The sequence below is a fragment of the Styela clava genome, chromosome 8 (genome assembly GCF_964204865.1).
Source record: "Styela clava chromosome 8, kaStyClav1.hap1.2, whole genome shotgun sequence".
NCBI lineage: Eukaryota > Metazoa > Chordata > Ascidiacea > Stolidobranchia > Styelidae > Styela > Styela clava.
The window spans coordinates 16,238,169-16,263,020 of record NC_135257.1 but is presented as its reverse complement, the minus strand read 5'-3'; the positions used below and the strand labels follow the sequence as shown (position 1 = coordinate 16,263,020).

Genomic DNA, 24,852 nt, shown 5'->3' with positions numbered 1-24,852 from the left:
CTCAGCCCAAATCGGAGGTGGGAAATTGAGATAAGAAGGTTGGGAACTGACTTATCAGATCATCTTTTTAGTCAAATCGAAACAGACGCGGCGTCTGTTGACGTAATATTGGATGTAAAACATTTTTTTCATTACAAGGGCTGTTAAGTTTACAAGTAATTGGGGTATATAATAATGTAAAGTCAGCTTTTGAGCTGAGCAGATTCTGAACGGAGGTGACAGTATATTTGCACCCGCAAACGACATTGGGGACGTTGAACCAACATACATTTGCGCTTGCGGATTTTAGAACCGCATATATATATATAGATAGCACTCATGGACATTTGCACCCATAGTCATTTACATATTCATTCGCGGATGTTTGTGTTTCAGGCGAGTTTTATCTCTTTATTGGAATTTTTATTGAATATAAATATATATTGGAAATGAAGACAGGTTGAAACTGTAAGTTGTGATAATGCAGTGACACCAGGATCAACGTCCCCCCTAGAGCTGCGCGGTTTAGCATTAGCATTTTCCTTATTTTAGTCCTATTATCAGTTCGAAGACTAGCCAAGGGCCTCCCGTAGTATTTATACCTAAAATTATGGCCTAACCCTAACCTAGTACACTTATTACATTCCGATGTCCGCCATCTTGGTTCGCATACTTCGGGAGCCCCCTTTTTAGTCATTTACTACTGATACCTACCTTTTTAGTCATTTACTACTGATACCTACCTTTTTAGTCATCTACTACTGATACCTACCTTTTTAGTCATTTACTACTGATACCTATCTTTTTATGGAGTGATACCTATGATTAGGCTTACCATACGTCCCGGTTTAGCCGGGACAGTCCCGGTTTTAGCATGTTTTTCCGCCGTCCCGGCGATGGACTTAAATGTCCCGGTTTTGCAGTATGACAGTAATAATTTTTCCATTTGATATCATTACAAAATTTTGTTTTTAACGGAGGCAGCTGATTTACCCTGATTTGCGTCTCACTTCACTAACTAGTTCAGATTGAGAGAAAAATTGTTATGTCATAGTTGTGATTTGAAGTATGAACCGCGCGTTAATTCAACACCCAACTGTACTGTCGTTGTATCATCAAAATGACGGAAACAAAGTGCAAGTTTTATAATTGTTGAAAATATAAAAGTTGAACGATTTCCAATGTTTGAAGCAAGGACCAATAGAGAATAGTTTAATAGGATTCACAGCTCATTTTGATGCCCGTAATCTACCCACAATGGTATGGAAAACCTTTAAACTATTAGTAAGCCTTTGGAATCGAACTAAGGTTGGCTTGTCAAATCCGCGCCGTCCCGGTTTTTTGTTTCAGAAATATGGTAAGCCTACCTATGATACCTACCTTTTGAGTAGGGTCCACTGGTCTTACTGCTGTCAAGCTGAATCGAAAAGTTCTGCATGATGAAGATTCAACAGTAATTTTGACCACTAGATCCATTTCTTTTCTATCTGTGGTCATTGTAAGACAAAATTGCTTTACAAAATTGACACAGAATGTACTACAATATCAAAGCTTAATTGGGAGTATCTTCACATTTTTCATACTCCAGATAATTTTCACAATGGAGGCCGGGCCATGATGGTGACTGTGTCTGATAATTAATTAGGGTGATAATATCTAGAGTTCAATTTCCATTATTTTTTAATTGTTACGTCATTGCTGAAAAAGTAGAGAAAATAGGAGGCGCAGTTCTTACCACTTCATGGCAGCTCCTGCCACGAACGAACCGCGGCAGCTCTTGCCATGGTTTCATAGCGCCATTCAGTAATCAGTATTAACGGTATATTCACAAATTAATGTCCCAGATTTTGATTTTATCATGCGGAATTATATCTACTTAAACCCTAACCCCAAATCCATCAAAACTGTATCCATAATAAAAACGTTCCAACTTCCTAATATTTGCACCATAAGAGACAGCCCTGTTATTACGGCCCACCTGCCGTGGTTACGGCTGCAAATTTTACCTGCCATTGGTTTTAAATTTGCTGCCGCGGTAACGGCAGCTCGTCATTGGTTTATGGCAGTTTAAAAGTCAGTCGCCATAGGTTTGGCCGTAGCGGCCATGGTATGGAAGTTTGCGGCAGCTGCAGACGCCGCGTCATTTGATGATTGTGACGTAGCCTGAAAAACGAAAAAAAATCTGCGGGTAGGTGGATAGAATAGAATCCACCTACCCGCAGATTGTTTTTTCGTTAAATTGATTTCAGGAGGTATTGATCATTAAAATCTTATCACTTTATGGCCGTGGGGGATTAGCCTCAGGCATCAAGTTTGGTAGCAGAATCTCGTTTTGTTTGTGGAAGTTGAAAAGCGCACAAATGATATGGTTATAACTTAGGTATATATTGAACAGAGCTCGTTCAGGCACAATTGTAGCGACCGTCACTCGAGGAAGAAAACAAGAAACTGCAGTTCAATACGCGTCACGAGATAGGTACTATCACACTATTTTTCTATTTACATTTGGGTGAGAATATTTTAACATACCGGTACCGTAACAGATATTCGAGAGAGAGAACTGCGAGTGTTGGCATACCGTAATTGAGGTAATTAATAGGTACCGTACCGGTCCTTTAATTATCGGAATGTACCGTACTCCGAATTAGCGATACGGGAAGAATTTTCATCTAATTCTACCGGTACTGAAACGGACCTATAGTCTAGATATCTTTCAAAGGACATTTTATACCGGTATTCCTCGATCGATTACCGTTATCATAGTAAAACAGTGAACTTTGGGGGGCAAGTTCAAAAGTCTGCTAGATCAGAGTGGTCCAAACCCAGACCTGCGGGCCACATGTGGCGGTGGCCCGCCGCTTCATTTTTTGTGGCACGCGTCGCTGTCACCTGTCACTGAATTAACTAGTGTTACGGTATACCGTACTGTTATGGCTATCTGAGACAACTAGCGAAGTTGAATGATGTGCTTGGCAAGTCTTAATGGTTAACTGGTTTTTATATTTTCGGTCGGGAATATATGCTAACAAAATAGGCTTCATAGCAAACTAAAAATCGATTGAGGAATCTATTAGCCTAGGTTGACTATGCCTGATAAGTGATACCGGTACGGTAACTAAATATTAATGTAATGGCCGACCAATAAATTCCTGTCGGGTGTTTTTTCGCAACCAGCCTAAACAGTAGTACAAAAAAATGCTGCCTATATGTCAGAAAATTTAGTAATTTCCCTCCTGTATCTCAAATTTTGTAAAATTTGGTAATCAATAGATCTTCAGTTATCTTGTAACATGAGTTTAAAAAGAAAGCTGACCAATTCAAACAAATTTTTGACCAGATATGGGAGAAAAAATACCACAATGCTTGCTTAATATGTCTGCAAGTTCTGTCGGTGTCAAACTATAACGGCATTTTCTCCGTAAAGCACTGTTTACCTATTCTTGGCATTATTGTGACTCGCGAACAATACAAAAATTGTAGTGTGGCCCGTGAGACCGACAACCTTGGACCACCCTGTGCTAGATGAAGCGACCTTACGGCAGTACGGTAGGCTACCGGTACTACTCTATTACCGTACTAGACTTCTACTGTACGATACTTCTTTTAGAAACCCATCCTGCCATCACACTTTTCAAAGGCAAATTTCTTTGCTGCTTATTGTTAATTCGGTAATTGGAATCTTTTTTTGTTTTGTTTTTCAATAAATCTATTAGAAAATAATCATTTTCAATCTTCGAACTTTCATCCAAATCCATGATTCTTGTGATTGATATTCTCATTAGACAGTTAGAGCTTCATTTTCAAATATGACATTTCGATATCCTATAACAAGCTTTTTCACTATTTTCATAATTAGACCGTATTGTTAAAAAATACTATAATGGATAATATATTATCTTTTGTTACACATTCTCAGACGTTTTATTCCTAAACTTAAAATCATGCAGAGCACTGGCAATAATGTGCCAATGGCACCACAAGGTACCAATTTCCAGTCCCAATGGATGGCAAAGCCCGGATCAATGGTGGGATGCCCGCCTGGCTTAGAATATTTAACCCAGCTTGATCAACTTCTTATTCACCAACAAGTCGAGTTATTGGAAGCATTCACAGGCATAGAGACCAGGAACAGGTACGCAATCAAGAATAATCTCGGCCAACAGTGCTATTTTGCGTATGAAGAGTCTGAGCTTTGTCACAGAATTTGCTGCGGCAATGCTAGAGGATTTGATATGCATATTGTTGACAACCTTAATCAAGAAGTAATCAGAGCTCGTCGTGAATTCAAGTGTTGTGTCGGGTGCTGTTGGTGCATTAAAGGTGATAGTTGTGCATTCATTGTTTCTGTGGAGTCTCCCGTAGGAGTTCCCATTGGAAGAATTGTTCAGCTTTATTCATCTTGGAAGCCTAGATACGCGATTCAAAACACCAATAATGAAACAGTTCTTGTGATTCAAGGGCCATGTTGCATTTGTGCTGGTCCCTGCTGTCCTGAGGATGTTCCGTTCAATGTTTTCACTGCGGATGAGTCTCAACAGATTGGCACCCTGGCCCGTCAATACTCAGGATTGACCAAAGAAATGTTCACCAACGCCACAAATTTTGGAATTAGTTTTCCGATGGATCTGGATGTCAAAGTTAAAGCTCTGTTGTTGAGTGCTACATTTCTCATTGACATGATGTTCTTTGAAAATCAGAATCAGTGATTTCACATGAAAAATTAAGAAGATATTATAAAAATAATTCTCATTCATTATAATGTTTTCAACGTTAACTAATATTGCATTTTTTTATATAGTTAGAAGTGTTCATGGCATATTGAAGGTTGATGTTTATTACCATTACATGATTTTATTAATATTATAATGTGGAAATTTTATTTTCAATTTCTTTTATGAAATAACAATCAATATTGCAACTTTATTACACATTACACAAGTTTATTCTTCATTATGATTTCACAGTTCATGTTGTATTTTTTGATGTTTTCTATATATTGCACTGAAACCTGATATATAATCCTTCAAACCAATTACCCTCATTGAATTTTTTACCGAAGGATGCCCAAATCTGAATATTTAACTACTCCAAATACATTCCAAAATAATATTTTTAAATATGGATATCGAATATATTATAATTGGATTATGTTTACCAGGGGAATTTGCTCAAATCAATATAGCTTCATGATAATTGAATTTAGCGCTGAAAAATAGTTGAAATAAACTTTTTTTGATTGTTTTTCTATTTTTAATATAATTTTGGGATTCATAATATATGAAATTCTTAGAAATTCTTCCCTAAAATCAGGTGTCTTCTATATCTCATATAACCGATTTGATAAGTATTCAATTCCCCTTGGGCATCCATGTATGCCTATGCTTTGTGCAAAGCGATTTATTTCTTCAATGCATAGTTGTGCTCATATCAGATTCTTCCAAGATTATCATATATTAATACATTTTACCTTAAATGATTGCTACCTGCCTGATCTGTACAGCTTCATGCTTTAAAACAAGTGCACTGAAAGAGAGATCCAGAAACCAATGTATTTTTCCTAATAAACTACTCCTAGATTGTATTCAGTTCCTGAACTTTATTGATTTATTTATGATATTCTGTATTCAAATGTGTAGATTTTTTCTTTCAAATTGTGTATATAGATGGTATAATGCTTAGTTTATATATCTAACTCAGTATCTTAGTATCAATCATTGTTTTGAAATATTTTTCGGATAAAAAAAAAGTTTTGTCACTGCATAATTCCAATACTGAAACACCTGTGAAGATCCATTCAATATTGATAGATTTTCAAGTGGTTTTTGGAAATGCCTGGTATTATAAGTTTATGTTGACAAAATTTGAACTTTTTGCCCATTTCTGTATCAATATTTTCTCAGGCTCAGGACAATATAGTAAAAAAATGTATAGTTTGCTTATGTCAATATTGGAAAATTTTACAAATAATTGCTGTATTATTAATTATCATATTAATTATTCAATATAAACAGTTTATCATAAACAAACATCTCTTTGTTTACTACCTTACCTACTATCATGCTGTATTTTAACTATACTTTTCTGATCTATAATAATGTATTAAATATTGCATATTTCCATTTCCAGATGTTGATATTACTGTATGTATTAGCAATTAGATTAGCACTAGTGATATCAATTGTGGTATTCACCAAGAAAGATCTGCATTCACGATGTGAATCATGACACTCCTCTCTTGATATCAACTATGGGATTATAGATTGCCGAGTTTTTATAGGAGACTGAGATGCTAAGATTTTCTGAAGTTAGGGAAGTGGGCTATTATTATTAATATGTTGCTTTGCTGTTGACTAAGCCAAAATTGTAGGTTTACATGGATTATATTATACAATAAATTTTAACATTTTTTTTAGCAGTTAGATTAATTTAGCTTTTTCCATCCATTTGCTGTCACAGAAAAAAAGATGCAGAATTCATCACATATACCTATGGCTTCCCCAGCAGGGGCCGTTGTAGCCCAACCACAGTGGATGGTGAAACCAGAATCAATGTTAGGCTGTCCACCTGGTCTTGAATATTTGACCCAGCTCGACCAAGTACTTGTTCATCAAAAAGTCGAGCTGTTTGAAGCAATGACAGGAATAGAAACAAAGAACAAGTATGCCATAAAAAATTCACTCGGCCAGCAATGCTATTTTGCATATGAAGAGTCTGAATTCTGCCACAGAATTTGTTGTGGTTCTTCCCGTGGATTTGACATGCACATTGTGGATAACCTTGGCCAAGAAGTAATAAGAGCTCATCGTGAATTCAAGTGCTGTGCAGGTTGTTGTTGGTGTGTTAGTGGTGACACTTGTGCATATACCATTGATGTTGAAGCACCTGTGGGCGTGAAGATTGGTAGGATTGTGCAGATGTGTTCTTTCTGGAAGCCTCGTTATGCAGTACAAAATGCTCAGGACCAAACAATTATGATTATCAAAGGTCCGTGTTGCGTGTGTTCTGGCCCATGCTGTACAGCCGATACTCCTTTTGAAGTTTTTTCAGCTGATGAATCTAAGCACATTGGCACAATTGCTCGTCAGTATGCTGGATTTACTAAAGAAATGTTCACCGATGCTACAAATTTTGGGATTCAATTCCCAATGGATTTGGATGTGAAAGAAAAGGCTTTGCTTCTTGGTGCAACCTTCCTTATCGATATGATGTGGTTCGAGACTGATCATGATGATAATTGATCGAAATGTTTCATTGTATAGTTTTACACCATATAATAAGTGACCTAGTAGGTTATTATTCAATGTAGTGAACTAATTTCTAAACATATAAGTATATTGAAGTGTCATAAATAGGGTGTCTAGTTTATTAATGTAATTTATTATATTATATACCTTTATTTAGCTATACAAAGTTACGGTAGTATGCATGTGTGACTTTCAATATGTATATTCCTAATCTTATGACTGATACCCTCTGCATTTTTCATTCCACTTCCATTTTTAGTTGTAAAAACTGTCAAGGATACTTGTATCCAAGTAGTCTAGTATTTCAAATTTATCTCAGCACAATTTCTTTAATGAAAAATTATATGCTTTTTGAGGAACATGCAAAGGATAGCTTATTATGCTGTTGTCACTGGATAATAGCATATTACTTGTAAATTACAACTCGTCAACTCATTTGGATTTGTTTTCAAATATTCTGTATTTCTGGATCTTTTTTATGAGCCAAATTCTACATACGGTATATCGTTATTTTTGATTCTTTGTAAAATAACCTCATTTTTGTGAAAATATTTCAAATGGTTAAGGTGGACGTCTGCAGAAATCGTTTTTGTATCTTTCTGCTCAAGCACATATCTATTGCAACCTTTCATACACATTTTGTTTTTAAACCGATTATGTTATTTTCCTATTGCATAAAGTTTTTATACGGTACATTGCACATATTTCACTGAACTGTGTTTTCTTTTTATACATGAACATTGAGAAAACTATACACAGGAACAAAATTTTACTATTTTTTGTTATATCATGATAATTGTTTGAAATTCTAATCCTATTTAATTCTACCCAAAAGATGACTGATTTAAATCATAAAATTTGGATAGAAATGAAGAAAATAAACCTCGTAAATTTCTTTTTGAGAACCACTCAAAATGTATCAGCTTTTCTAAATTTCAATTTCGGAATACGTTGTGGATAAATATATTAAACATCATCCATAGTCATCTGTATGTATCGCCTTGATTTTCATCTTTATCAACGCCAGCGATAGTAATTTGATTTCAAATAATAATTTAGATCCCTTTACAAAACCTTTTTACTATACATTAAAATAACTTCAAGGGGACGTGCCAAACGTGGACTTCAAACTCAATCAAGGGGACGTGCCACTTCGGCGTGTGATTCAGACAAGTACTTTTCACTAAAGTCCCAATTATGATATTACCTTATAAAAATTTCAGCTCGTTTTATATTTAATTTATTGTACATTCCAAGCACCAACTGATTATGTCATTGTCAACTTAAACCTATTCAATCCATATATACAAAAAACATTTCAATACTTTGCACAATACATTCCAAGCGCCAACAGATTATGTCAACTTAAACCTATTCAATTCATATAAAACCTTTTCAATATTTTGCACAATTTTTTTTCAGGGATATATTGCACCTCTTATACTGTTTGTTTTTTATTGTGGTGTGAGTACAGAGACTGTTAAACTTCATTATTGCACATTAATGATCGATGCTATTTACTATTACCGAGATGTAACTATCAGTAATTACCTAATTCTTTTCTCTATTGAAATTTACCTGACATTTCATATATTATTAGCAGAAGAGTCAGTTATTCAAATATATTAAATTGATCATGTTTATGATGACTTCATAGCATTGGAAATAAGTGACTCTTGGTATTATTATAAAATGCACGAAATCTACAATAAATTCACAGTAACCAAACAAATTCTGAAACTCTGGGTTGTTCTGGTTCAATAATCTATTTTGAATTCAATAATATGAATGTTGATGGTATACTATTTTATTATAAATTCTGTGAATTATTCTTCATATTAGTGTCAATGGTCAATTCATAGACGATTTTTGGTCAACATGACTGCATGCATGTAGTAGACTTATAGTTATAATAGGAAATCAAAAGTTAATCGCTATTTAATAATTTCGATAGCCTAATAGATTGATTATATGTACAGTATATATATACTATTGCGATATACTGATATTAACCTTGCACTAATACTTTTAGATCATAATTTTGTATAAATAAATATAATGTGAACTATGAATATTGGTGGAACTCCTGTTCTTCATTGTATGCGAAAAATACTCTGTCATAGTTGTGCTAATAAAACATACAAGGGTTTATTCATTCATACTAAACGGTGTTTAAATGGTGAGTATTCTTTCATCAATTAGCTTCACAACTGAATATCTGATTGTTTGGTATAAACTGAACACCAAATGCATTTTCTACTTATATGGCTTATATACTTACATGTATGAAGCGTACAAACAAAATAATTATCTATCAAAAATGAAAGTGTTTGTAGTTCGTGGAATGTAAAAATATGGGTTGAAGGTAATTGGTGTCAGATAAATTGTCACATATTATTGTATCCAATCCGTGAATATTATATGGATTTCAAATTTGTTCATTCTATTATTGTACAAACTCTAAAAGAGGTTTTCACTAATGCTATCATTCTGAATACTGGTTTGGTTTGTCAAAATAAAGTTGTGCCATCAAGTTTCCCATTTATTATTTATAGGTTCAATACAGAGGACATGTTCAGGAATCACCTCATCTGTGTTATCACAGAAAAAATCAACATTTCAAGTTGTGAGTGTTTGTATTTCATTATATCACGCTCAGTATAGTATGGCTATGCAATGTAAATGATTTTAGGTATATTCTCCTTGACGTCCTCAGCTTCATCGAGACAACAAGTATAAATTGTAAATTTGTTGTAAAAATTGAGTTAAATGTACGGCAATACCTATCATCTGACTTTAACGCTGGATTTTGGACCTCATATCAACTATCACTATCATAAAGATAATATATTTTTATTTCCTCCTGTCTGTATTCATTAGCCTGACAATAAATATAGGAACTTTCCATTGTTTTCATTTCACACATGAATCTATTATTCACTGGTAGGCGTATATTACCATATATCAACATTACCTTTAGTCATAATATCCTGGATTACAGTAGTTTTTGAATACATATCATGAATCAATCATCCACCTGCTAGCCACAGCTTTCGTTTATTGATCTTTGCTTTTGAATTAATAGTATATCAATTGCAAAATTCAGTATTCCTGGTTTATGTGCATATTTTCAAATATCTGAACTAATCCAGTATTTTTGTATGTTTTATATCCACTATTCACACATGGATGTTTATAAATGTTAATTGTTCTTACTTTCAAAAAATTTGTTTTCAGTATCATATCGATCCAGATGGAGGTGTTGCAAACTATGGTAGGTGTGTTATGATTTGGTAATGGTAATATTGTTGCGCATGTTGGTTGTAGGCCTATATATTGTATGGTTTTTGATCTTAGATGTTATAAAATGTGTAGATGAACCATCGAGATTCTGGACCTTCAAAAACTACCGAGTTCCCCCAAAAATAAGACTGGGTCTTATTTCAATTTTCTTCCGAAAAATAACACTAGGGCCTATTTTCGGGGCTTATATTATATTTTCATTTATCGAATTACAAAGTAAAGAGTTACGAGATTTTCAAATATACAAAATATGAACACCGATATCTATTTACTTATGAACAACATGTTTTTAATCAAGATAACTGCAAAACAATTGATTATCAATCATTTAAAACTTGTAGGAGAGATTTCTTGCTATCGACCAGGCCAAAAAAAATAAGGTCATTTTTAAAATTCGGGGTACGGTAAGTCTTATTTTCAGGGTAGGTCCTAATTCCGGGGAAATACTGTAGTGGCTTCTTTCATATATGTATTGGTACTTGAAAAAATCTCAAATGATTCATTTTTTTCATTCAACTCAATTCTACCTTTCAGAAGTTCCGAAGTTAACTTTCTACAATGAACTTGGTCTGTCTGCGAGGGATTTACGATTTCAACACTCTCACATGCTCTGCGCAAGAAGTTCTAAAATGATACTAAGAATTCAGGTAGATTGTTCACATATTTTCTGTATTTTATATCAAATTATTTTCTCAAAAGTATTAAGCATTTTGTATTTCGGATAAACTTCAACTAGAAAATGATAATTTTCCAACTTATCTGTTGTGTAATATTTTGAATCAGTGTTCTAAAGGTGTGTGTACTAATATGGAAGTAACTAATTTTGTTCGCATACTTTACATCAAGTTGTGTAGAAAGACTGAAACCTATGGGCAGGGCGTATATCCACTTGGCTAACACAGACAGTCCCCAATTAAAATAAGGAAAATCGGAATAAAGTTATGGCCTAACGCTAACCTGGTACACATATCTAGGGAATACATTTGAAACTTGTGACAAATCATGTGATATAGATATCATATTCACTCAGTGAACATGTTGTAAGCCTTAGGCCATATAAAAGACCATGTGACAATTAGCGTCTAAAGTTACACCCAATTGTTTTTCATTCTTCCGTATCAATGCACATAAAAACACGAAAATGTATACAATGTAATACCACTAATATAAGCTTAGACTGGTGAAAAAGTAATTTGAATTTACAAAATGCCTGAATGTGGTTTTTATTGAATTAAAAAATGAAATTTTCTACATTGCAAATACTAGTTCATAACTCATTTCAAAATGTGTCAGTAATTACAACAATGTTTTATTCATGTAACACAAGATTAACGTAGGCTGGACACTGGACAGAGCAAATCAATCCACTTTGAATGATTATCATTTGTCTTGTGAAGAGTTGAGGGCGTGAAAACCTCATGAAAAATTTATTCAATATTTTATATTACCACCTTACTGGTATTTGCGGCTTTGAAATATTTTTATGTAAGCGTTGTTTTATCATGCTTTTGATAATTCTTCTGGTACAGTCATATTGAAATTCATTCTGGTGTACAGTGTCTGTCCTAAATTATATGCCAGAAATTGAAAGCTGTCATCTGCCAAAACGCTCTTCTGCTGATAGATTCACCAGCCTTGAGCTCACCGAAGTTGCAACAATCAGTGGAAGATGACAAACTCAGACTATTTTGTAAGAATTTACCAGACACACTAACAGAGAATAAACTTCATACGAAGCACTTGCCATTTGAGTATAGAGTATTAGAAGCAATTTTATCATTTGGTGTAAGTTCCGCCTACTTTATTTTATCCAATGTTAAAATTATAGCGATATTTCTTTGTAACAATGTAATATGAATTAGCAAATATGAATGGCTTTTTAGATATGTAGCTGCATACAGTCACCAAATTACCCACCTATATTTCTCTTCAAAAAGTTAATTCATTCGAACTATATTGTTATTCTAGTAAGTTATAATTGAAAATATAAAACGGTTAGGTACAGAATGCCATGCCATATTTGGATGAAAAAGTTGATAAATTGAACTTTTTTGAAATACACTTTAAAAAAAGTCAGTTCAATTCCAACACATTTTCCCTTATTTGTCTTCAATTTATATTTTACAGAATGATTCAAGCTTTAGGGGAATGTATATTATGTCATTGTGAATTGTGATAATCTTTTATATCACATAAGGAAATTCCACTATTCTATTTGTCTACCACTGACCAGTATTGCTCATTAAATGTAGGTCCTAAAAATCGTCTTCTATAACTTTTCTCTAATGACGTTATTGAAATATTTTATTAATGACATTCCAGATAAATTCAATGACTGCAGATTTGCAGGAATTAGAACCAACTATTGAACAACTTCTTCAAACTTTGACTGATCCCACTAATATGGATGTAGATCGGTCTCTTGTACATATACTACTGCAGTATAATTCAATGTAAGATAGATTACCACGTTTAATTGAGCTGTGATGGTTTTTCTTATTTATTTACTAAATTTATCTCTCTTTCTGCAGGTTGAACAAATTTTCAACGATTGTTAAAGAATATTGTCAGATGTTGGACGATATTCTTGAATATGAAGAAGATTTAAAAGATCTTTGTATCAGTGTGGAACCTCGTGATAATATCGAGTAATTTTTTTTTTATATGAAAAAATGCTTAATTCAAATAATTTTTTCAATATAAATATATAATATAAGTATACATTTTTACAACCTATTTATTTAATTTTTGAACACCTCTGACATGGACAAAACTATTTTAGCTATATTGTGACATTTTATCACCACCCATGTTTCAATCAACTTAGTTTTGCCGTTTTAATATCTTGAAATGGAATTGATTGAAACAGATATGCAAATTCTATGGTTTTTTGGTATTTCATGACTTTTCATTGATTGATATTTAGTTAAGCGTCGGTAATTAGAGTCATCAGGAAGTCACATCTGTATGTCATGTGGGACATAGGTCAATCATTGAAAAATATATTCAAATATCTATAAAGTGTTAGGGAGAGGAAAATTTGATGCTTATATACAGCAATGAGAAAATACGGAAATTTCATTCATTCAATTATTGTTTCACTTTCATTTTATTTTGAAAGATCTTTGTATCAGTGTCGAACCTTGTGATAATATCGAGTAATTTTCATTATTATTATGACTTATGAGCTATATGAGAAAATACTTAATTTAATAAGTTGAGGCAGTTTTTCAATATAAATATATAATATAAGTATACAGTATTACAACCTATTTATTTATTTTTGAACACCTCTGACATGGACGAAGCTATGTTAGCTATATTGTGACATTTTTTCACCATCCATGTTTCAATCAACTTAGTTTTGCCGTTTTAATATCTTGAAATGGAATTGATTGAAAAAGATATGCAAATTCTATGGTTTTTGGATATTTCATGACTTCATTGATTGATATTTAGTTAAGCGTAGGTAATTAGAATGATCAGGAAGTCACATCCATAAGTCATGTGGGACTCAGGTCAATCATTGGAAAATATATTCAAATATCTATAAAGTTTCAGGGAGGGCAAAATTTGAATCTTTTATACAAGCGATAACTAGAAATTAGGAAATTTCATTCATTTAATTATTGTTTCACTTTTATTTTGTATATTCAATTGAATATTTGGCAATATATTACACTAGACCTTAGAATGTTTAAAAAACAGTTTCCATTTCATATTATATTCTTGTTTAGTTCTTCAAGCTTATACACTGTATATGTATTTACTCCCAATGCAATATTTGGCAATGACGATCACACAGATAACCATTTACATCATATCAAACCTACACAGAAACAAACACAGTTTCGAATAAATCTCCTTGATGAAATGGAATTACTGTTGGATTCATATCTTAAAGAGGTCAGTATGTAGTGTATAGAGAAAATTTTTCAGCTAATTTGTGATGCTTATTTCTGATGTGTGGAAGTTGTTTTTTTAGAAATATATTGCTTTAGTGCCTCCTCCCTCTTATTTTTTACCTTATATAGTATTGTTGTAATGCATATATACGCATACGTTATAAACTGTTCAAAACCAACAAAATCTAGGGTACAAGTTACGCGTTTCACAAACAAATGTCCTGTTGAATATTTGATTACAAATACAAATAAAGTTTTTATGCATAGCCTGGGAGAGTGATTAGGAGCTTAAAAATAGGCCAAGGCAGGATTGTCTTGGAAACCTTTGCTTTACTGTAATCTAATTTTTAATATGTTCCTTTTTTTGTTATGCTCTTTGTAATTCTTATTCTCAATATACTTTCACAACACCATTCTATCACTATTATTCAGGGTGAAGAAATTGTAAATAAAGTTACAGAATTGAAGCAAGCCATTGATGATTCAAATAGTGCAATATTGATTAATTTGGACAGGTTAGCTTATTTAATTTACATTAATTTGTAAAATGATGACTATGTAATGTAGGCAGAAATTTTTTTAGAATATTAACTACTTGAATATTACATCTTTCCAGTGTTCTTTTTATATATGATGTTTAATCATGCATTGGCTCTGAACATGGCCCAGTAAAAGTAGCTAATGAAATCTAAAAATATGATTTTTGCTTTGTTTGTCATAAGCATAAATTGAGTAAATGATTTTTCAGCCAAACAAGTGTTATGATAATGCTTTTATCCAAGTGCTGCATTTATTTGCGATACCTTGTTTTAACCTCTTTATTATATTCATCATTGGTTAATTATTTTCAGTCATCGGAACATGTTACTGAAGTATGAACTTCAATTAACTATGGGAATGTTTGCATTGACCATCTGTGGAATGGTTGGTGTGGCATTTGGAATGAATTTAAATTCGTCTTTGGAAGAAGTAAGTCAAAACTAGATATGAATACAACATATCAAAGTAGAATATTTCAAAATGTCAAGTCATTTTTGTAGTTTTATTTCACTTTGTGAATGTCAGTTTTTTAACATAGAATAGCATGAATTCCAGGTTCATTCATCATTTCACCATTTTGGGCTTTGTTTGAATTGTAAAATCGTGTTTTTATTTTTAAGGATGCTAAAGCTTTCTGGATAATAACAGGCAGTATGTATTTCTTCTCTGGAATTGTGTGGATGTCTTTACTAAGGTACATGAAAAGGAGCCCAAAAAGTTTGGCCATGAAGGTTAGAGTTCATCACATTGCTATAAGTATTCATAATGAGTAGATAGCAAGTCTTACGCTCGTTTGTTTTTCAGGGAATCAATGTTGACACGAAACAATTCACGCCTAAGTTACCTTCGATACGCAATAATGGTTCCAAACCAAGCATATCATCAGTAAGAACTTATTGCTCACTCATTCAACGCATTTTAAAAAGACCGTATTTTTAATAAATGTTTTATGCTGGTTTTATTCACATATATTTCATTGTTATTTTCGTTCCATTTCTGTTTGTGATACTTCTTATTATTTATATTGAATTTGTGTTTAACAACCTGCACTTTGCCAATAGTAACCTATAACAACACACCAACGAACTGCCCCATTTGTTTGACCAACGAGTCTCATGTTTTGTTAAAACTCTTTTGTTCCTGACTATTGTTTGTGATGTTCTTTGTTGCTACGAGGTTTGAGTTTAAATCGTAGATAAATTTTGTTTAATATCTCGTCCCCTTGTTAGGTCAATGAACTGCTTGTTTAGTCTATAAGCTGACATGTACGACCCACACTTGCTTGATCACAAAACTATAGGTGCATCACAGTAATGCCTCATTGATTTCCATAGTGACTAAGCTATTTTTGGACTTATATAAAAGATGAGTGAAATATGACATGCTCAGTCATTCATAGTCGTGTGATAGTTGGGTTATAAGCGTAAAGGTAAAATCAAAAAGTAGGCCAAAGTGTTTCATTACACTTGAATCGAGGTGTGATCATTACATAATTTCTTTGTTAAATTTATTCAGACTCACGCTCTATTGTCAAAGTATGAGTCATGATTCATTGTGCCATTGTTCAACTCCTGAATATCTATCATCGTATCACGAGCTTTTTTTGCCACAGTTATTTGTTACCGCTCTAAATTAATACTCAAGAATCGATTTCAATTTACTTTTTTAGTACCCTGGAAGGAAAATAATTTTTCAGTTAGGATTGTGTATATCAAATAACGGAAATTTTTTTTTTCAAAGATTTGATAAATGCCCTTAACAGTAGTATTCTGAACCTTTCTCTACTATTTCATTTTGTGACCTAAACTGAACAAAATTAGATATATTGAAGAATATTTAAATCATACTTGGACAACTGTTGAACAATAATCTGGTAAAATGTGATTTGAATAAATGAATCCCAACTGTTAAATATTTGGTGCGTTGATCTGATTTCAATAGATATGATTGTTGTCAGAACTGCAAACTGGCTCCTGTCCCTCCAAACAAAGTTTTCAGCGCCATTCTCAATAGGCTGTGAACTCTCATCCATTTAGTCAGTGTACCGGACTACTAGACAAAAAAATTCTATGCAATTCCACATTAATACTGAGCTGATAAATAGTTTGTACTCTGATCCTACCGTGTTTCTTCCGAAAATAAGACTGTCTTTTTTTTTAATTTTTTTCCGAAAAATAACACTAGGGCTCATTTTGGGGGATTTCTTTTATTTTCATTTATCAAAATTACAAGATTTTTAAATATACAAAATATGAAAACCGATACCCATTTGGTTAAAAATTTTGCGTCATTGACTAGGTCTTATTTACTGGGGAACACATCACATATCATTGTTCGTAGTGTCAGTTGCCCTCTCATTCATTTTTGACTGAGTTCTCATGACCTTGCTTGGAACAAACATTCTTAAAAAAAAATATTTATGTACCACTTATCTGTGGCAATGTAAAACCTTAGGAACCGATATCCAATGTGTATCGAGGAGTAGGCTATATTTGAAAGGGAGGTATGTCAATGTATCATGCTCAGCTAAGGAAGTTGGCACCCATTGTTTGTGAGTTGCCAATTGAGTTTCATCATTTTATTTGCGGACAGCAGAAACTAGTAAAAATTACATACCACTCTTTTGGCATTGAAATACTGACGTCATTCTGCCAATGTTTTTGTTAGTCTGCATCAGTATGACAACAACAAGTTAAAAAAATACCAGACTTATCAACCACGGTAGCAGGAATGGGAAATTTTGTAATTTACATCACAAGTGTGTGGGGATTGGAGAAGATCATATGTTTTTACTTTTAATCAATGCGGTTTGCGTGTTTTCCCCCCAAGTGGATTTTTTAACTTTCAACTAATCACTGACTAGATAAGGTTGGGCTTTTTAGGGTAAAGTGGTGTGACTGTGTGATTCCATTTTGTCATGTCTAGGGCTGGGCAAAATATTCGAATAGCGAATCGAATATTAAATTATTCGAATGGCATTTTACTATTCGAATATGGGGTACCACGTGATCTGCGCCGCTTCACTTGGACACAGAACGTCTCTGAACCGATCGTGAATTGCGCGAGAATTCACCTACGACGCTCGCTAACAGACAAATTTGAAAAATCGTCTTTGCGTTGTGGTGTTATTGGACACGGTTCCATTACATTTGAACCCACGACAATTGCACTTGCATGCCATTGCACCTATGGAATTTTTTTTGGTTTTACGGATATTTGTACTCATACTAACCTAACCCATGGGTTTTAGCACGAGCATATTGATTGAACCCGCGGATATACACATGGGTTCAAATGTACGGTCACCATTGGACACGTTCAGTAGACATAACGATCGTTTTAATATTACGTTGTTATTGTTATTAGTTGTCTCCATTATTTTTAAAAAATCGAATTTTCTCTTCGAATCTGGACCAATTGCTCTGAAATTTTCAGTGAGTAAAGATTGATTTTTTTGCCAGAAGGCTTTTACTTTTATTTATTTCTAAATTTCGCATGAAATCTGATATTTCGTCTACAATTTCGCTGTATTATTTTATCCATGGGAACACTGGCTGTCCGGTTTGATTCTGTAAATTATTTCTACGCGAAACTCGGAATTTTTTGTATGGTACCGGTGGCGTCAAAGGTAAATACTGCTTCGCTCTGGTTAACGTGTCCATATATTTGAGCACAGCTCTCTTGTTTGTTTTCTTTGCGTTTCAATCGTTCATATCAACTCCCTATTTTGCAAAAAAGGTGCCGGCACCGTTCCCTAAATTTAGAAACGTCAAATCAGATATTCAAAATAAATATCCCAGATTTTAAACTCCTTATGATTGGCGGCACGTGATTAGCCGTTTCATGCATTAACCAAACATAAATTTGTTTAACGAAAATTAAAAGTTGAATTAACTTTTGCGTGAAACCATACATAGTATAACACGATCAAGCTATGACCAGAAAAGAAATGGCAGGACATATTTCTTTTAATGTACTTTCAAATAATTCTTTAGTGATCCCTTTCGTTCTTGACCAAGTAATGTTTCGAAAATGTAAACATTTCACTCGGGCATGCAATTTCGATGTAACAACGCGCACTGTTTACGAATTGTTGTATCATCGGAAATGATTACATTCGTTATATTTATTATTTTGAGCATTTTTGCAGTAATAAATAGGGCGTGACATTATCAAAATCGTCAAGAGAAGTAGAAGTGAATTTGCAAATTCCGTAATAATAATTGTGAATTACTCTGTAACGATATAAGCTATAATGATCGCGTGGTTTGCTGAAAGAAAACGTCAGAATTTGAAAGAGTTAGTTATAATTGACGCCTGTCCATCTATTAGGCACAAAAGCGCAATTTTTTTTCAGCATTAGATTGCATATGTAAATTATCATTCAAGAAGTGCTGTTTATTAACGTCATATGGCCACGCAGAAATGCCTTTATTGCCGAATTATTTAGTCACTATTTTAAATAACATTCGGGATTGACGCAATCGCAGCTTTGCGAGGTTTATCTGTAAAGTAGCATAGACACCACAGAAAAGCATAGCAAAGTTAATTGCGGTATTGTCTTAATAAATATCTGCGTCCCGGTATCGATAATGATATTACCGTAAATTTACAAACGTTGATAAGTAATATGAAAGCCAACACAAATGATAAAAAATGGAATAATATTAATTTGGGTTTTGAAATCAATTCTTAATGGTTTTAACAGCTGTTGCCAACGTGAATGCACGGGTAAATCCGAAATATAAACTTCGATGTCCGCCGACCCGAAAGAATTAATACTTGCAAAAAACAGAAAGGGCGGCAATATAGATTATATATCGCCGCAAAAACGGTCACGTTACGAAAATAATCAGTAAATATGACGAAATTAACCAGTAAATAAAACGCTTTGTAGCCGATTTTTCAATGTCTTTATTAATTTCCAAAGGGAGTATCGACCGACGTTCTGGACCTCCTGTTGTGTATAAAAAATATTCGTTATTCGACTTCGATTCGAAATAAATATTCGATTTTGCCCACCCCTAGACTCATATCCTTGGATGCTGGCCATTTCGTTGAAACATCTGTAAATTTCTTTATGGTTTCTGTTTCCTGATCCGCTAAGCAATTCTGAGTCTCTGTGCTCAACTTAACCCTTAATCAAGTAAACATGACATTGCAAGATTTAGTGCAGTTCCTCCAGCAAACACACATGAAATAAAAAAAAGTATGCATACCCAAAAAGAAGAATGTAAATTCCAAAACTACGGTAAAACAAAATCGATATTTCATAGGATCTCAATGAAAGTGACTTTTGCAAGAGTAACTACACCTGCTCGCATCCAATGGTGAGCGTGAGCTCTTACCATAATTTGGTATTGCGGCCTAAGATATCTTTATTCCAACAGGCTTGTAACAAATTGGGGAGTGGGGGGCTATGCTGGCACATGGAGCATTTAGGAATTGTAAAGCTCCCAGACTAATGATGGCTCCTTCTAGTGTCAAATGCAAGGTGTGATAAATTTTAATTTATCTAGATCAGTCAGTTGTGCACAATCTGTGCCCACGAGCATTGCATGCATAATAGCAAATTGAAATTAATTAACATTTGTTTCCAGTCAGACCACAAAAGTCAACAAATCAGGGGCACCTCTAAATAAAACAGTAGAAAATCTCGCCCATATCAATAAAAAGGCTTTTTTTCAAAAATGAAGTTCAACAAAACATTTGACACAGTCTGTTCCTGTGTATCTCATTTATGTAGAGTACAAATAATATCAACTTGCATATAACAGTATTGACCTGTTTTGATAGGGGTTCACAACTTCCAGGCAACTTGTCATCAAAAAGGGTCTATAGCACTGAAAAGATATGAAACACTGATCTAGTTCAAGTAGCTACATATATTTGATAGCTGTTTATTCTGAGAATCATAATGCGCAGGAGTGTGAAATATCTCAAATTAATAGCTGGTGGTTTAAATCAAAAACATTATTGGTATTATTTCACTCTGAGATTGTGTTTATCTCTGTTGTGAAAAAGTAGGTTGACTTGTGCTCATTGAAGAATAATTAAAATAAGGCAACAAAGTTTCAGTTGCACATATTTGTGCTCAGTAAAGATTCAGCTTCCTTCATTTCACTCTTGAATAACCTTCCCTGCATTTTTATCAGGATCGACTTTAATGTGAAAATCTCAAGTACTTTATTAAATCAGTCACTGGGTTGTGTTGCATCCCTGTACTGAGATTTCCAAACAGTGGAATCTGATTTTTCATACAGTTCGGTTACAAAATCAAGCAATCTCAACTTCGTTACTTCTTGATATGCTCTTGGTCCCCATTTGAAGCTGTGTTGAGGTGGATCACTTCCTGGAGTGCGTGTAACATCAAGATACATTTGTCTTGCAAATTCATTCATTATCAGCTTTTTCACATCCCCAAATTCAGCATGGCGAACTGTGGGTTCAATCCCCAGCTTCTTCAATGCATGCCAGAATGGACCATCTTGCATAACATTCCCTGACATAAATATCAGAGTCAAAATTATGAAGAGAAGACCGCGTTTAGCTTCGTCTTGGCCAGGCACTAGAAGCTGATCAAGTTTGTTGCGTAAAATGTAAGCCTTCTTTGTTCCTTCTCCAATTTCAACTATCTCCATTCCAAAAACTTTTACAAGTTTATCATTTGCAGCCTTCATAACATTGTTGAATGCAGTTTTTTGTTCTTTAAGTACATGCTTCATGACATCAGGTCGCTTCACAGGTGTTTTACTCTGCTCACGTATAAGCATAAGATAAACTAATTCATTAGCTCGACGCATAATATCTTCATCATCTGTATTTATGGCAGACATATTGATTTCACATGAAGCCTATGCTGTGAAATGTATAAAACATATCCCTCATTAATATTAAAGTGGAAATTCGTAAACGGTAAATGTAGAAATTAAACAAATAATTCGCATAGAAAAAAAAACAGACAAATCCTGTGGATATCGGTGAGGCGGTAGGCTAGTTATGAAGAATGTTTAGCTGCTGAGTCGGCCTCTATCAAGTTTCAAGCTGACTAAAAATAGCGTAGGGCTAATGAGACTTGCTGGGATTCAAGCACGCTCAATCGCCCTGGGAACATTAGGCTGCAAAATTCATTCTAGATACACATAGCATCACAGTTTGTTATGCATTGAAATTAATAATTATAATAGTTAGGTGATAGAATACCCCAGCAATTAAAAGCAGAATTTTCAATGGGGAAATAGCTGAAAGTAACTAATAAAGTTACTTGCTTATCTGGAAAGCACAGCCTCATTGCAATATATATATATAAAAACGAAATGGCAACATAAGTTAGTTGTGTTTTTGTAGATGAGTGCGATTTAAAACATTGCTTCAATTTGGTACATCGCATTCGCAATTACGCACTCATGACTGAAAATGTTTGCTCACAGATGTATGTCAGAATGTGGATCTAAACAACCGTACAAGCAGGTCATTCTTTTGGCATGTGATGGTAAGTTGGGAAGGTTTTCGTCACTCAAACTTTGATAAAAATTTATAATTTTAGCAGCATTAAATTTCTTTTTTGCAGCTGAATCGACTTGCAAATCGATAAGTTCGAAAAGGTGAAACACACAGAGCAGCAAAATGTTAACTATTTCACTTGAGTTCGGCGACTATATTAAAAGAGGTGAAAGTACGCGCCCATCCACCGAAAACAGCTGAATAACATACACAATTTAAAATCAGGCAATAACTTTTGAATGTAAAATAATGAAAACTTCCACAAACTGTGCGAGTCAAAACGATGCACGAGTCCACTTCCTGTGCAGCAAAATAATGATCAAATGGTCCTTGGGGAGACTAATATTTTATAACTTTATACTGACTGACTGTTATGCTAGGAATGTTATAAAACGCGCTTTTCACGACAAAATTTACCCATCACGTCTTCTAGGTACCGTAGTCTACCGGGGAGGCGGACAACTCGACTACGGTACACCGACAACTCGACTAGTCTGTCAGCCGTACTGGTACCGTCTGAAATTTGAACATAACTTGGATAAAATACACGAATTTTTTATTAACGCATAAATTTTCAAACATTTGAAGCCTCTAAAGTCTAACGTAAATATTACTTTCAACTTATACGGTACGTACGTACCGGTATCGCGAATTAATGATATCGGCTATGCACACTCATAAAGTTTGTATGGACCCGTATGTCTGTATGTTGCTTTCTCAACTTGATAATTATGAATTTTCTTGAGGCTTGTATATTCAAAACATAGTTAATTATCACTCACAACGAACCAATGGCGCGGCGGTGTGGCTCAACGGGCTAAGCGTTAGGAATACGCTCGCCACCGCATCTCTAACTACTCTGCGTGGGTTCGCAGGTTCGAATCCCATGCAGGGATGGTTATGTGCGAGAGGATTGCTGGACTCCTCGCCGTCGTTGGGTGGTTCACGTAACCGCTGGTCGGTTACGGCTTCCTCCACCACCAAGTCCATGCTTCCGAAAACAAACAATACAGTAAGTATAAGTATAAGTTTATTTCGACTCCATAATCAGCATAACAATACATTTGACAGATAAAAACAAATAAATAAAATCTGATTATGAAATCAGGGGAGCAAACAAAACCTTAGATAAGGATTATAACGTACAAAATATAAGATGAAAGGTTTTGCCAAGAGGAAGTGGTACGTGTTTACTCACCTAAAATTATCAAGTTATTTCACACACGCTCACATGCACCCACCAGCCACACACAACCACTGAGAAGTTATTTAAGTAAGAATGAAACGCGATAAATTTAGGGTATACTATACAGTAAACAAAAAAATAAATACTAGAAAAGAAAATTATCTGCCACACCATATTGATATTTTTGTAATGGTTGCCATTGCCAAATTGATCGCTCTTCTAATCGTTAATTAGGTATATAAAAGGAAGATTCTATTGAAAACATATTGCCAAGCTGATTATAGTTGGAGTCAAATGCCAAGTTGCCCAACCAAAGTTGCCAGAATTGGGTGCATGAAGAGGTGGGCGAGACCATTTCATTCCCCAAATTAGAGCCTATTATTGCCAAATTATAGTCCAGATTGTAATAAGTAATTAAGTTACCGGTAACAGTAAAATTACTATAATTAAGTAAAGTAGGATGTGGAAATAAATTGGTTACAAAGGGTCTAAGTGAGGTTTTTCATTCTTGGGTATTGATTTCAGACAAGGATATGGGAATGAGGTTGTTATTTCACAGGATATCGGGAGTCTTTTTTTGTTTTTTTCCTTATGTGTTTTACTTCATTTAATCACATTGAAGTAACCTGAAAAACAAAAAATAAAACTGCGAGTAGATGTTTCAATGATTGGGTGAAGGGGAACGCTCTGAACTATTTATTACAGGCAAAAAATAATTGTTTAATTAAATGGGATGTATTGTCATTATATAGCGATGGATAGATGATCTATGATGACATTCTGCTTGGGACAGAAAAAAATTTATCACACCATGCAAAAAACACACAAAATTTTACTATCTATACCTTGGCCAACAAGTCAACTCAAACACCATGCCTTAACATAAAACGCATGCATACATAAATGATATAAAAACCACATCCAATTACAATGACCCACAGCAAATTAAAATCTGAAGGGGAGAATCCAACATAGCTCTACTGCTCGCCTAGTTGCAATAATTAGTAACCTTGCAGGAACAATATTGTACTATCTACAACCCTTATACCACCACTCAAACATAAGACCAAGCGTGTATGATAGGGACATCACAGCTAGAAAAAGATAAAAACACGAGCGTGAAGTGATAGAATGTGTGCAGTTATTTAAAGAAAATATCATCCGAGTACGTTAGCTACCTATATATTTAAAA

The 24,852-nt window shown here is 34.1% G+C and overlaps 2 protein-coding genes and 2 pseudogenes across 2 annotated transcripts; 3 read left to right on the top strand and 1 right to left on the bottom strand.

Moving 5' to 3' along the window:
- The first annotated feature begins 3,870 nt into the window (after positions 1-3,870).
- LOC144425801 (phospholipid scramblase 1 pseudogene) lies at positions 3,871-6,106 on the top strand (annotated as a pseudogene).
- A 125-nt stretch (positions 6,107-6,231) lies between these two features.
- On the top strand, positions 6,232-9,256 carry LOC144425800 (phospholipid scramblase 1 pseudogene; annotated as a pseudogene).
- A 7-nt stretch (positions 9,257-9,263) lies between these two features.
- Positions 9,264-17,250, top strand: LOC144425799 (magnesium transporter MRS2 homolog, mitochondrial-like). The gene is made up of 12 exons (XM_078115469.1): positions 9,264-9,402; positions 9,779-9,849; positions 10,461-10,497; positions 11,061-11,173; positions 12,108-12,311; positions 12,849-12,979; positions 13,058-13,174; positions 14,264-14,432; positions 14,864-14,946; positions 15,283-15,400; positions 15,592-15,702; positions 15,776-17,250. The coding sequence occupies exons 1-12, from the start codon at positions 9,291-9,293 to the stop codon at positions 15,908-15,910; spliced, it is 1,401 nt and encodes a 466-aa protein (XP_077971595.1). The 5' UTR covers positions 9,264-9,290; the 3' UTR covers positions 15,911-17,250.
- Positions 17,251-20,113: 2,863 nt separating this feature from the next.
- Positions 20,114-21,849, bottom strand: LOC144425683 (melanoma-associated antigen D2-like). Its single transcript, XM_078115192.1, has one exon. The coding sequence runs from the start codon at positions 21,805-21,807 to the stop codon at positions 21,166-21,168; it is 642 nt and encodes a 213-aa protein (XP_077971318.1). The 5' UTR covers positions 21,808-21,849; the 3' UTR covers positions 20,114-21,165.
- Positions 21,850-24,852: the final 3,003 nt, after the last annotated feature.

Coding starts and splice junctions, on each gene's coding strand:
- LOC144425799 (XM_078115469.1), top strand. CDS start 9,291: ATGAATATTGGTGGAACTCCTGTTCTTCATTGTATGCGAAAAATACTC. Junction 12,980..13,057: donor CTACTGCAGTATAATTCAAT/GTAAGATAGATT, acceptor CTCTTTCTGCAG/GTTGAACAAATTTTCAACGA. Junction 14,947..15,282: donor ATATTGATTAATTTGGACAG/GTTAGCTTATTT, acceptor AATTATTTTCAG/TCATCGGAACATGTTACTGA.
- LOC144425683 (XM_078115192.1), bottom strand. CDS start 21,807: ATGTCTGCCATAAATACAGATGATGAAGATATTATGCGTCGAGCTAAT.